Genomic DNA, 13,413 nt, shown 5'->3' with positions numbered 1-13,413 from the left:
GTGGCGGGGAATCCCGGTGGTGATAAGACCACCGCTCCGGAGGCTGCGACGATTGTCACCTCCGGAGAGCCCAGGATGACAACGGTGACCGGCGTGAAGAGGCCGGCTCCATCGGGTTCATCCCCGCCCGTCCGCACTTTCAGGCTCAAGAAAACCCGTAAGTACAAACTTCCTTTATCTTTTAACTTCATAGTTTTCCCATCATTAATACTTATCTTCTTTGTGCAGGCGTGGATGTTGACGCATTCCAGGGTGGAGCGCAGAGTACCCCTCCGCCCATGACGGTAGGCTTGGTCAGCCTACCTGAGGCGACGGCCCACGCGCCTGCGCCTGCTTCCGCTGGTTCAGTTGCTCACTCCTTTGAGCCGACTGTTCCAGCTGTGATGACGTCACCGCCGGCTGTGAGTGCTATTTTTACCGCATCTTTCACCGAGCCGGCGGTTACTTTTGCTGCGGATTCCGCGGCGGCGACCGCGGCGGCTTCTACCATGCCTCCGTCATCGGCAACGACGGCCGATCCTTCAGGTATGCATGGGGCTTATCGCCAACCTCTGCCTCCTTCCCATCTGCCTGACCTCTTGGATGAATTTCCCTTGGGTTCAGGTGATGGGTTTGGCGGCTATCGGCCTGTTATTGACCCTACAGGTGCGTAGGGTTCTTTTGGCCTATTTTATATATATTTTTTTATCATCTTTTCCTAACTGCTTTTTGTTTTTTGCAGTGTCGGATTCCAATGAAGTGTATGTTCCACGATGGAACATCCGCCGAGGAACAACCCTTCGCACCCCTGTGGAGTGCGTGGAGTGGGCTCGTCACGCTGCTCCCAGTGGTGCGTTGGGGGAAGCCATGGCTAGCTACCAGGAGGGTAGGCTAACCAATGAGCTTCGGGTTCTCCTGGCCCGGATGCAGCCGCGCGTCGAGCTGCTTTGTCGTGAAAACGACAAGTTAAAAGCAGCTCGCATTAAAGAAGTAGCTCAGGCGCGGGCTGTCCGGGAGGAGAACCAAAGGCTTACCGCAGTGGCTGCGGAAAAGGAGAAGGCCTTCAAGGCCCTCGAGGTTGAAGTTCAGGCCCGGCTCGAGGCCCGTTCCAAGGCTGCCCAAGCTGTTAATGAACAGCTTCGGCTGGCTAAGGAGACTGCAAGGAACGCAACCGAGAGGGCCACCAAGGCTGAAGCTGTTGCTGAGCCTCTACGCGTGGAGAATGAAGAGCTTAAAGCCAAATTAGAGGCTCTCCAGCAGGCTCATGATGCCTTGGCGATGGAAGACGCCAAAAAGCTCCAAGAGATCTTGGACCAGAGGGGGGTGCTTGACCACACTGAGCGGAAGCTAAAGGGCGTCGAAGAGGCTGCGGCTAAAGAAGTGTTGCTTGCCAACCTCAACAAGAGTGAAGCCGAACGCGCCCGTAACGAAGCTCAAGCTGCCCTCCAAGAAGCTCTGGTTGCCAAGGAATGGCTTCTTCGAGAAGCGTTGTCTCAGGTATGCTTTTCATTTCTTTACGCTTTTCTTTGTAAATAGAAAAGGTTTTGACACTTGTATATTTTCTTGTAGGTTGTGCATCGGGTCTTTGCTGATACGTCATATGACGATGCTATGAGCGCAGCCCTCAACGCTTCTCACGAGGATGGGGAAAAGGCCGGCTTCCTGCTTAGTCTAGGGTTCGTTGAGAAAGGCGTCCCGCCTTCCAACTTCCCTTTGTATAATGTTGATACTGAAGCTGTTTACGACCAAGCAGTGAATCAGTATGCCGCCTTCCCGCATCCGGTGGTGGAGAAGGTGAACCAAGTTGCTGCTGCTGATGATGGGCTAGCTATCCTTAAAGCTTTCCTTGAACTGCCACGCTCTACTGATGGTGCTGGTCCAAGTGGAAGTGGCCCTGAAGCCTGATCCTGAAGATCCCTTCCCACTGCTAGGATAGATTTAGCTAGTATAGATTTATTTTCTTGTAGGCGGGTAGTTACCCGGCCATTCTTGTAATGAATATTATGAAATATAAATCTTTGTGCGGGTAAGACCGCTACTTTCTCTGGATTCCTTGCTTTATAAACGTTATATGACTTGCATACTTTAGTTTAAATTAGCAATTTTCCAAGTGTAGAATAAGTTAACCTTTGAACGTGGTAGATAATAGGTTGAAGTTTTGCTTCCTCTTTCGTGATTGTGCGGGTAGGGCCGTCACTTGCACTTAGTAGGATGGCTAAACTTTACCTACGTCTGACCTGCGTGGAGGTTTTCCTCATCTTTTTGAAATTTCTAAGTATTTAAGATAAGTTAACCTTTGAACGTGGTAGATAATAGGTTGAAGTTTTGCTTCCTCTTTCGTGATTGTGCGGGTAGGACCGTCACTTGCACTTAGTAGGATGGCTAAACTTTACCTATATCTGACCTGCGTGTAGGTTTTCCTCATCCTTTTGTTAGAAATTCTCTTGAATAAGTTAACCGTTCGACGCGCGGTTGTTAATAGGTTAGTGTTCAGTTTCCTCTATCATGATTCATGCGGATAGACCGGCACTTTCATTTAGTGGGATGTCTGAACTTTTCCCCTTCAACTGACCTGCGTGAAGGTTTGCCGTTTTTTGGGTTTATGCGGGTTTTGCCGCCTTCCCCACGCAACGACTTTCCACGTAATTATGCGGTGAAAACCGGCGTATTCGTGTTGAATAAATTAACCGTTCGACGCGCAGTTGTTAATAGGTTAGTGTTCAGTTTCCTCTATCATGATTCATTCGGATAGACCGACACTTTCATTTAGTGGGATGACTGAACTTTTCCCCTTCAACTGACCTGCGTGAAGGTTTGCCGTTTTTTGGGTTTATGCGGGTTTTGCCGCCTTCCCCACGCAACGACTTTCCACGTAATTATGCGGTGAAAACCGGCATATCCGTGTTGAATAAATTAACCGTTCGACGCGCGGTTGTTAATAGGTTAGTGTTCAGTTTCCTCTATCATGATTCATGCGGATAGACCGGCACTTTCATTTAGTGAGATGACTGAACTTTTCCCCTTCAACTGACCTGCGTGAAGGTTTGCCGTTTTTTGGGTTTATGCGGGTTTTGCCGCCTTCCCCATGCAACGACTTTCACACTTATGTATGCGGTGAAAACCGGCATCAGTGTTGATAGTTCATAAAGTATAAATGTAAAATCATCAGCGTCGATGTTCTAAGGAGAATCATTTCCATTAGAAGTGGCTCTGGGCCTTTACAAATTTGGAATTGATCTACATGCAAACTGTGTAATTGAGCTCCCTTCCATGTTGTTGGGATGGGAGTGCCATCGAGCCGATACCTGGTTCGGGATCTCGTTCTTTACGCAGCATGTAGTCTCCACATCGAAGCTGCAATTTTATTCGTGTTTTCCCCAGCTGGGGTTCTACACGCATCAGCCTGCTCAGCGTTCATTGCGCCACGAGGTGCGCGAGCGTCCCATCTCTGACAAATGCTTCGACCATATCCTTTACGTCTGTGCATTCTTCAGTGTTGTGGCCTTTTGTCCTGTGAAAGTCACAGTATTTGCTCCGATCAGCGTTGGGACGATGTCGGATTATTGGAGCTTTTGGCCATGGGAGCTCCTCAGTGGCGAATATCTCGGTGACGCTTTTGGTGAGTGGCGTCCATCTGGAGTTCTGGTTCGACCGTACGTTATCCCTTCCGCCTAACCGATGTTGCAAGCCGGATGAGGTGTCAAAGTTTACCCTTGACTGCCAAATGCCTAGCTTCCGCTTTTTGTTTAATCGGGCGGTAAGGACGTTGTCTTCTCTTGTTTTCTGGGTGTAGAGGTTTGTGCTCTGTAGGAGATCTCTACCCAGTTGCTTCTCCGTTTCCGCAAAGCGTTTAGCTGCTGTCATGATGGCATCCCATGTGGATGGCATGCCATCTTTACCCGTTAAGGTGCGGATGAGCTCTGGGTCGTTCGCGCCCTGGATAAAGGCAGCGCGAACAAGATCTTCGCTGATATTACCCAGACTTAGCTTCTTTGAGTTGAAGCGAGTGATGAAGTCTGGCAAAGATTCATCTTTTTCTCGAATGCACTTGAGGATTGTCCATTGCTCCTCGGTATACTTTCTTTGCTGGCTGAAGTGTTGGCTAAACTTCTGTTGGAAGTCTGCCCAGTCGTAGATGTGGTTGACCGGTAGACGATCGAACCACGCTCTAGCTGGCCCAACAAGCGTCATTTGGAACATGTAACACCACGTAGGTTCCGTCCAAGTGCTGACGGTTGCCCCCGCTATGAATCTGTTCAAATGATCGTCTGGATCAGATATACCATCATAAGTGCCGATGTTGGACATCTGTTTGGCACTTTTTGGGGCGATTGCTTCTACAATGTCCCTTGCAAATTTGGACGTTCCCGCATTTGCCACAGTTGGTCTGAATGTTTTGGAGAAGTCACGTGGACTTCCACCTGTGTTTTTTGGTTTGAAGGCTTCTCCAAAACGCCTTCTCGGTTGGGAGTCCGTTTCCTTACGCTTCCCTTTTGCCCTATGGCGAGGGTTCGCGTCGGTGTCGGATTCCTCCGAGTCATCTTCCAAGTATTCTTCGAATTCGTCAGCCTGTTGGACGGAACGCAAGCGTTCGTCCAACTCAGCTTGGAATTCCTTCTAACGTGCCTCCGCCCATGCCTTAACTTCATCGAGTGTTTGGCGGGGGAGTCTTGTTCGTTTCTCTAACTGGGTATCGGTGAATCCCAGTGAGCGATTATTTACTGCACTTGCCCCAGCTTGGGTAACTGGGGTAGTGTTCGTAAGATTTACTTCACTTGCCCCGGCTTGGGTAACCGGGGTAGTGTTTGTAAAGACTGTGTAGTCGCCGGTATTCCCCCCAGTAGCTGGGGTTGTGGTTACCGGAGTTTCCTTAACCATCTTTCCAGAAGTTTGAAAAAACTGAAAAGAAATGAAGTTCTAGCTTTTATGCACGGATGGCGCCAATGAAGAAACACTAAGTGAACCCTGGGCAGATTACGGGTAACCTGGGGGTTAGATAGATGTTTCCCACGAGGGGTTAGACCCAGAGAAGATGGTTCTTCTGATAACCTGCAAAACAGACACCGTGAGCTTGTCACTGAGAAGGGGGGGGGGGGGTTCCTCCTTGTGACCACCCTCCGGCGTGAGAATCAGACTAGATTGCTCTTTAAATATAAATGTATATTAAGAGATTGCTAGAGCAGATATCAGGTATAATATGATGATAATGTGATAAGATATGATGAGATCAGATGATCATACCATTTGAGGTATTTATAGCCGAAGGTAGGTTTCCAAGGAGGTGTGGCCGGCTGCAATAGTATTCCTGTTCCACCAACAGTGGCCTACGCACGTGCCCTGCTGGTAGTTGGTGGGTAGGCAGCGGCTGATAGTGACCAGGCCTGCTGTGTACTATTCCTTTTCCACCAACTGCCGGCTATGCACGTGGTATGACAGGAGTTGGTGAGTAGGCAGCGGCTAATAGTGACATACAGTACAGGAGCATGTTGCTCGCCATACTGTTGTCAATAAGCTGTCGTATCTTTAGTCAGATCTTTTGCCCATACCTCGTCAGGTACAGTACAGAAGATCTTCCCGTATCGTACGGACTGGCTTATGGGCGGGAGTATTCCCCCTCCCGCCTTTGTGCGGGATTGTCCCCGGCTTTGCTCATTCCTTCAGGTGACACTGAGTGATTGAGAGCTAAGTGCCTTGTGCGTGTAGCCTTGCTGCGCGGGTGGCCTTCCCTGATGGCTTGTATCCGCAGCTGCGGGAACAGGCAGAGTCCTTCACCATTGGGAGGCATTTCCTGCGGGAACAGCTTGCGTACTGCGCGTAAGGACGTCACGTCTCTGAGCATGGTTGGTCCTGCGGATCCAGTTGGTTTCTGCGCAGACGTCCCTCTTCAAGGTGAGTCTTGCGGGTCCAACTGGGCTCTGCCGGGACCTACCTCTTCACCAACAATTTATTATTTTAAAGCTAACTCATTTGGTTATCAAATGCAAAGTGCAGACTGTTGGGTTATGAAGGCCTTTGGGCCGGTTTTATTAGGAGGCCCAGTTTTGGTTCCTAATTATGTTTAACCCTAATATTGTTTATTATATATATTCCATCATGTAATTGTAATCTTTGTTCTGAGCTAATAAGAAAACCTAGTTGCAGCCCGTGGACGTAGGTCCCCTCGCGGGGACCGAACCATGTTAAATTCTTGTGTCGTTTATATTTTCGTTTATGCGTGTTTATCGTTGTGCATGTGTGTGCTGTTTCGCTTCCGCGCGCACTGAAACTTGCAGAAAGAGTTAGGATTTTGTGTTTCAAGTTCGGGGTTTGACTATTTATTATCAACCGTAAATTAGGGAACCGGGTTTTGTAAAGACCATTTAGGTTCGGGTTCAGATTTGTTTGCAAGAGATTAGTCTGAGGTAACTTTATATAGTTTATTTACAGTTAGTTGATTTATCGGTTATTGCAAGAGCAAATCGGTTTATTTGGCAGTGTTATGTTGAACAATCGTCAAGTTTAGGCCCGTGCCCTTGTTGTGTCTGTTCACTGTTTTCGATTTGTTCTCGTTTGTTATTGTTATAACTGAAGACGAGGTGGTTATGATCGGAATGTTGACGGTTATGGATTTTGGTTGATTGGTTAGTCATGTAAACTATTGCTCGTTTGGTTGATTGGTTAGTCATGTAAACCCTTGGTACCGCTTGATTTCATGAAAGTTCTACTGTTGTTATAGCTGTTTGCCTGTTAGCTGGTTCGAAACTGTGATTATTACTTCTTGTTCGTTTGGAATTGTGAAGTTATATCTTGTTTGGTGGTGATCAGTGGTACACCATTTGAGAGGTTCATAATCTCGTGTTGGGTAAAGTTATTTGCCGGGATAGTACGAGTGGGGTTCATCTCATGGAGTGTTGGTGTGGCATGGGTTGGGATAACAGAGACAGTGGGAGCTGGGCATAGTCGACTTGGTAGGTTGCGTAGAGGTGAGACATTTTAAGAGTCGATGTCGAAAGGTTTGGAATTCTGCTTTTGAGAATGTATCTGGGGTTGATGCATTGGGACTCAATGAAGGCGGTGACGACTCTTGGGTTCAAGATTATGGTATGCTTTATTTGTTACTCACTTCAATGAAGCATTGTTGAATCTTTTAATTAAAGACTTTTGGAAGATACGAGTTTTTTTTTTTTGTATCGTCGAGTTATAAGGTCTTGGCTCGCTGAATCGGGTAGAGCTAAGGGGTTTCAGTTTGCAGACATGAAGCCTGGAGCCACAGTGATGTTAGCTTGAGCGTATTCGGAGGTCTGAACATGTTCGGGGTTTTGGTAACAGTGGGAGCACGCGGTGTGTTCTAGGTTTGTTTCCAAAGGGACGTTGAGTTCGGAAGACTGGGAAATCCGAATGTGAAAATCTCTCCTGGTATAGTCTGCTGATTTTTTGGAGAGTGATTATCCTCTGGAAGTCTTTGGAGCCGGTAGTGTGAGTAAGTGAGGGCCGGTTAAGATTGAGGATGAGTCATTGGCGAGTTTTGTCATGGCTGGGTCTGGGATGACCGGATTGGAGTTCTCGGGAGCTTCAATAGGCCTTTCAGGTAACTGATGAGAAGGGCGGATGCAACCAGGGTGTGGATTGGTAGAAATCTTAGTTTGTTCCTAGAGAACTGGAGGCTTGGAGAACTTCTTTTGTTGAAGTTTTAGCTTGTTCTTGGAACTGGAGGCTTGGTAGATTTCTATTACCGAAGATTACTAGAGTTACTGGATGAATGAGATTGTTATATTTACTTGGATGGCAGGCTGGAATTTATCGCAAGGCCTTCAAGTGGGAGATTGTTGGGTTATGAAGGCCTTTGGGCCGGTTTTATTAGGAGGCCCAGTTTTGGTTCCTAATTATGTTTAACCCTAATATTGTTTATTATATATATTCCATCATGTAATTGTAATCTTTGTTCTGAGCTAATAAGAAAACCTAGTTGCAGCCCGTGGACGTAGGTCCCCTCGCGGGGACCGAACCACGTTAAATTCTTGTGTCGTTTATATTTTCGTTTATGCGTGTTTATCGTTGTGCATGTGTGTGCTGTTTCGCTTCCGCGCGCCGCTTTGTTCCTAACACAGACATCATAAAGTAAATATTATTACTTCTTACAAAAAGTTCAAAAGAACGAACTAAATCGAAGTTTAAAAGCTAACCCAGTTAACATCTAAAGTTAAATTCATCAAATTTGAAACTTTAAACTATCGACACCAAAAATAAGTGAACATATGAACGGAATATCATACCGATTAGACGACGGGCACAACCACGTCAACTGCAACAGTAAATCTGTCCACCAGCCCACCGCCACCAACGCCCGAAAACGACAGACGGCAAGGGTTGAAGATAATATTTACTTTATTAAGAAAGAAATAAAGAAAAAAAAATCCCACAGTACATTAAAACCCCCAATTGATAAGCTTTAAAACCCTAACAATTGAATCAAATCAAACCGGAAAATGAGGTAGAGACAAACGTCGAGGATACAGAGACGAATAAGAAACAATTAGCTTGTTGCATGAAGACTGAGAAGAAATTACAGAGCATATGACTGGGTGTTTATGAACCAGAGATGAGAACTTGTTAATTGTTATGGTAAGAAGAAAGAAAGAAGTAATACTGAAGAGGCGGTGTTTAAAAGAATGTGTGGTTGAAATTGAATAGTGTTTTCGTGAGAGGGGGTGAATGATGGTTTTTAACATATAGTAGTATATAATCAACAAACAAAGCCATTACACCATGCGAACAAAACCAAAACTAAATACACATCATCTTGGGCCGGATAGTTCTATGGCTTGGCCGAGTAACGAAGAGTCATCGGTGAGATCGGAGTATCTTTCCGACGGCGTCCTATACTTTCCGGTGGACTCAATCCCTTGTGAAGCCTCCCATCTCTCTGCCAACCCATCACCTTCCAGCATCCGTACAACTTCCGACATCTTTGGCCGGTGGCCGGGAAGATATTGTGTGCATAATAATGCCACTTTTACAAGCTCCTCTAACTCCATTATGTCGTAGTTCTTATTTAAATCTTTGTCGACTAACATGTCTAGTTTCTTTTCTAGGTTGATCTTCTTCACCTGAAACAATAAATGTACAAGTTTTAATAAACAAACAAAACAAAAGTAGTACCTAGTAAAATCCAACTCAAATGAAAGTACCAAAACTAGAATTTTTAACAATAACGGTTGAAATCGATTGAATGGGCCAGACCAAAGCAAATAGTGGCAAAGCTTGGTCGAAAACGCACGGATGCCAGGCTCAATATTTCGGACGAAAATAGATAGATTTATAGCTAATCAGCCAATTCAACCAGTTTGAAAAACTAGGCTTAACGTTTGGATTCACACACTAACGATTAATCTATACATGCGTTTATATTCATAAACCTCGTTTATTAATTTTTAAAAAAATCACACACTAACGATGTGCATAAACCAGTTCAACCGAACCATTGTGGCCGTTTAGTTTTCAAAATCATATTTAATAGTTCTTCCCAAACTTCACGTGAGGGCTAAACCGAACCATGAGCACCCCTAACTTTTTTTTACACTTACAACCCCCCCCCCCTAGATATTTCAAGTCTTACCCATTCAAGCATAGCCCCTTTCTGATTTGCAGCCTTGCCAAACTCTAGAGCCCTTTGTCCCGTGATGAGTTCAAGTAGAAGAATCCCGAACCCAAAAACATCAGTTTTCTCAGATGACTGACCCGTCGAGAGGTACTCGGGTGCAATATGGCCCACGGTGCCTCGAACCGCGGTGGTTACATGAGAATCTTGGTGGTCCAAAAGCTTAGCCAGCCCAAAGTCACCAACAACTGCCTCACAACAGTCATCAAGTAATATATTTGCAGCTTTCACATCCCTATGAATAATTTTAGGGTCACATTGCTCATGAAGGTACAACAACCCTCTTCCTGCCCCTAATGCAATTTTCTTCCTTATGCCCCAATCCAACACTGGTTTTGCTGCCAAAAGTACAACACAACAATGCATGAGTCTTGATGTATGCCCATATTTTCAAGATTTCTTGGAACTTAAAAACAAGCAGTGACCCATATGAAAAAAGTGAAAATGCACATTATCCATGAAGAAAGTACATCTTTTTATGCACAAAGTACAACATATACCCTTGAGACGAGAAGCGACTCGGCCATTCGGCATATATGGGTAGACCAAAAGTACAACACCACAATGCATAAATCTTGATTTATGCCCATATTTTCAAGATTTCTTGAAACTTGAACAAAAGTAATTAGCGTGTAAACGAACCGAACGTTCGACAAAAGCTTGTTTATATTCCTCCGTTTAATAAATGAACGAACATGAACAAAACAATTTGGTTAGTAGGCTTAACGAACGAACACGAACAAAGGCTGCATTCGTTCAATTGTTTCCGTGAACATATGGTAATGTTTTCGTTTAGGTTCGTCCAGCTACATCTCTCCAGTCACGTTCATTTACATATATGTTCGTTTATTAGAACTTTACTATTACTAATTTTATTTATTTACTTATATTTACTATTATTATTTTGGTATAATTATATTTATGATTACTATGATAAGCTTTTTTTGGGTATTATGTGTTGTACTTACGGATTTTTTGGTTGTTTTGTGTTTGATTTAATGATTATTATTTTCAAATCAATATACTTTTGTTCGTTTATTTTTATTAGCGTCCGTTAGTATCCTTTTGTATCGAGTTACGTTCGTTTGTGTCCGTTTACAAAATACACGAACGGACACGAACAAGCTCAATTCCTTAATGAATGAACACGAACAAGCTCAGTTCCTTAACGAACTAACACAGAAACAAAATCTTGTTTGGTAAAATGTTCTTGAACTGTCCGTTTGTTCGAAAAAAGTTTAATGGACGAATACGAACAAGGTCTCGTTCGGTTCGGTTTGTTTATAGCTATACAAGTAAAAAAGTGAAACTGCAATATAACCCATGAAGAAAGTACATCTTTTTAAGCACAAAGTACAACATATAATGCATACCCTTGAGACGAGAAGCGACGCTGCCATTGGGCATATACGGGTAGACTAAGAGCTTTTCGGTTGGAGTCATGCAAAAGCCATATAATCTGAGGAGATTCCGGTGCACCGCTAGGCTGATCATCTGAACTTCAGTTTGAAATTGACGTTCACCACCAGCAGCACCGCCATCTTTCAGTCGTTTGACTGCCACCAATGTGCCGTCTTGGAGTGTCCCTTTGTACACATGACCAAAACCTCCTTTTCCTAATATGTTCTTGTTGCTGAAATTATGTGTTGCAATTTGAAGTTCCCTGAATTGAAACATCCTTAAATTCCCAAGTGAAACTTCTTCTTGATGCTTATCTGCAATGTAGTTTTGACTTTTGATCAAATAGATTACACATTGACTAGTCAAAGTAAACAACTTCTACTTTGAAACTGCCACCAAGTTATGATAATCAGACTAAAATTTGTAAAAGGCTTTACAAATGGAAGGATGCATGTGTTAAATTTATAGTAAACATCCACCTCAATTTTGATTTTGAAAAATCACATATTTGACCTCAAAGTCAAAACAAGTCACAAACCTTTAACATCAAAGAAAGGTCCATGATCACGCGTTCGCCTCCACCATAATAATGCCAGCCCGAAAACAAGCAACGCAATGCATCCGAGGCTTAAACCAATTGCAAGAGCCATTTTATGAGTTTTTGCTCTTGATGAGGTGTTAGCACCTTCAAATTACAATAAAATATCAGTTCTATATCATAAAAAGTGTTCAAGATAATTATAATCAATTAGTCATACTCTGTGTGGTATTTATTGGCATAGAGATTGGAATAAGTGTCATTCCATAGCATTCTTGATCAGATCCTGTTGGGCACATCAGAGGGTTCCCAATAATGCTGCAATTAATAAAACTTTAGATATCTATTTGGTGTCATATCTTATAAATGCATTAACTTGTTGTACAGTACAAGTTCATGACTTACTTAAAAGTCTTGGAAGGAAATCTTGGAACAGGGCCACTCAGGTTATTAAAAGACAAATCTCTGCATTAAACACAAAATCAAGACTTGATGATTTAAATCATAAAATTATGAGAAAAAGATTGAAGAATCATACACAAATGCAAGTTGGGTCATGCTTGCTACTGATTCTGGAATTGGCCCAGAAAGACTGTTATTATTAAGCCTCCTGAAATATTTAAGAAATTGGATTTCAAGAAACAACATAAAACAAGAACTCAAACAAAAGGTTTTATCTTTTTATGTTCATACATGTATTGGAGAGCTGTCAAATGACCCAAAGAAGATGGCATTTCATTGGTGAAATGATTATCAGAAAGATCAAGTGTTTGAAGCATCTTCAGTTTACCAATTTCTCTAGGGATTGACCCTGTGATATTATTATTCTGCAACAATCTGCATCAAGATTCAACCTTTTTTAAAACCCTTTTTTTTAGTAAATATGATATTGTAAATATGTAATTGATTGATACTTACACAATTTGAAGATTGGTGAGATTGCCAATGCTAGGAGAAAGTGTACCAGATAGATTTTGACTAGGTGTTCCTCTGAAAACAATCAATATTATGCATATATATACATTCAAATACACTTTTTGTGTGTGAATATTATGAAGAAAACTAAAAACCTTACAAGCCAATGACTAAACTCTGAGTAGAGCAGGTGACCATGGTCCAACTACAAGGATCAACAGCATCAGCATCCCAATTTTCAAGAACACCATGAGGGTCCAACAATGAAGCCTTGATACCCATTAAAGCTTGAACTGTAAATCACAATACCCATATGAAAAAAACTAATTTTTTTGAGTTCTTGAACAAGAATTCATGAAAAATATTAAGATTTACCTTCAAAGTTAACACCTTTGGGTGAAAGCAAGCCATTTGAGCAGACCCAAAACCAGGAAAACAAGAAAGAAAAGAGAGCAATCTTTTTGTGTACTCTCATTTCAGTACAAAGATTGAGTAGATTTTGTTTGGTTGGATGGAAGTATGTAATGGTGTGACTATGGGTTCAGTTTTTGAAACTTGAAAATGATCACAAGAATCTGAAAACCAAGAAAAAGATATATCATTATCAACTCTGTGTTTGTTGTTTTGTTGTAGTAGAAAGAGAATTTAGCATGCCTGTTTTGTTACTGGTGAAAGGGATTAAGGAAGATAAAATAATAAAATTATTACTATGAAATTCATGGAATATTTTTTATTTGGGTATATAAAATTAATCTAAAGGACAAAGGAGAAAACGTGAAATTGATGGGTTTTATGATCACAAGTCATGTTATAGTCTAGATATGTGTTGTTGAGTTTTATAGTTTAGTTAATGGATATGTTTGTGGTGGAGACAATGAGGAATCAAACATTCCCTGAGTTTGGCCATTTAACATAATCACAAAATCCATGTTTGTTTAAGGAA

The 13,413-nt window shown here is 42.9% G+C and overlaps 1 protein-coding gene across 2 annotated transcripts; it reads right to left on the bottom strand.

Moving 5' to 3' along the window:
* Positions 1 to 8,753: 8,753 nt before the first annotated feature.
* On the bottom strand, positions 8,754 to 13,100 carry LOC143595891 (protein NSP-INTERACTING KINASE 1-like). 2 transcript variants are annotated; one of them, XM_077074801.1, is made up of 11 exons: positions 12,846 to 13,100; positions 12,631 to 12,763; positions 12,474 to 12,545; positions 12,249 to 12,392; positions 12,094 to 12,165; positions 11,961 to 12,020; positions 11,776 to 11,873; positions 11,556 to 11,702; positions 10,990 to 11,331; positions 9,575 to 9,954; positions 8,754 to 9,065 (listed from the first exon to the last, which is right to left on the bottom strand). In XM_077074801.1, exons 1-11 carry the CDS (start codon positions 12,943 to 12,945, stop codon positions 8,754 to 8,756), a joined length of 1,860 nt encoding a protein of 619 aa, XP_076930916.1. In that variant the 5' UTR covers positions 12,946 to 13,100. The 2 variants fall into 2 exon arrangements, with proteins under 2 accessions (XP_076930916.1, XP_076930921.1); XM_077074806.1 differs by lacking the exon at positions 12,846 to 13,100 and having other exon boundaries at positions 12,626 to 12,765.
* Between the last annotated feature and the right edge of the window lie 313 nt (positions 13,101 to 13,413).

Source organism: Bidens hawaiensis, unplaced genomic scaffold, assembly GCF_021521415.1.
Source record: "Bidens hawaiensis isolate Kalapana, Puna unplaced genomic scaffold, B.hawaiensis_p1.1 tig00001721_1, whole genome shotgun sequence".
NCBI lineage: Eukaryota > Viridiplantae > Streptophyta > Magnoliopsida > Asterales > Asteraceae > Bidens > Bidens hawaiensis.
This window is presented reverse-complemented; position numbering and strand designations above follow the sequence as displayed.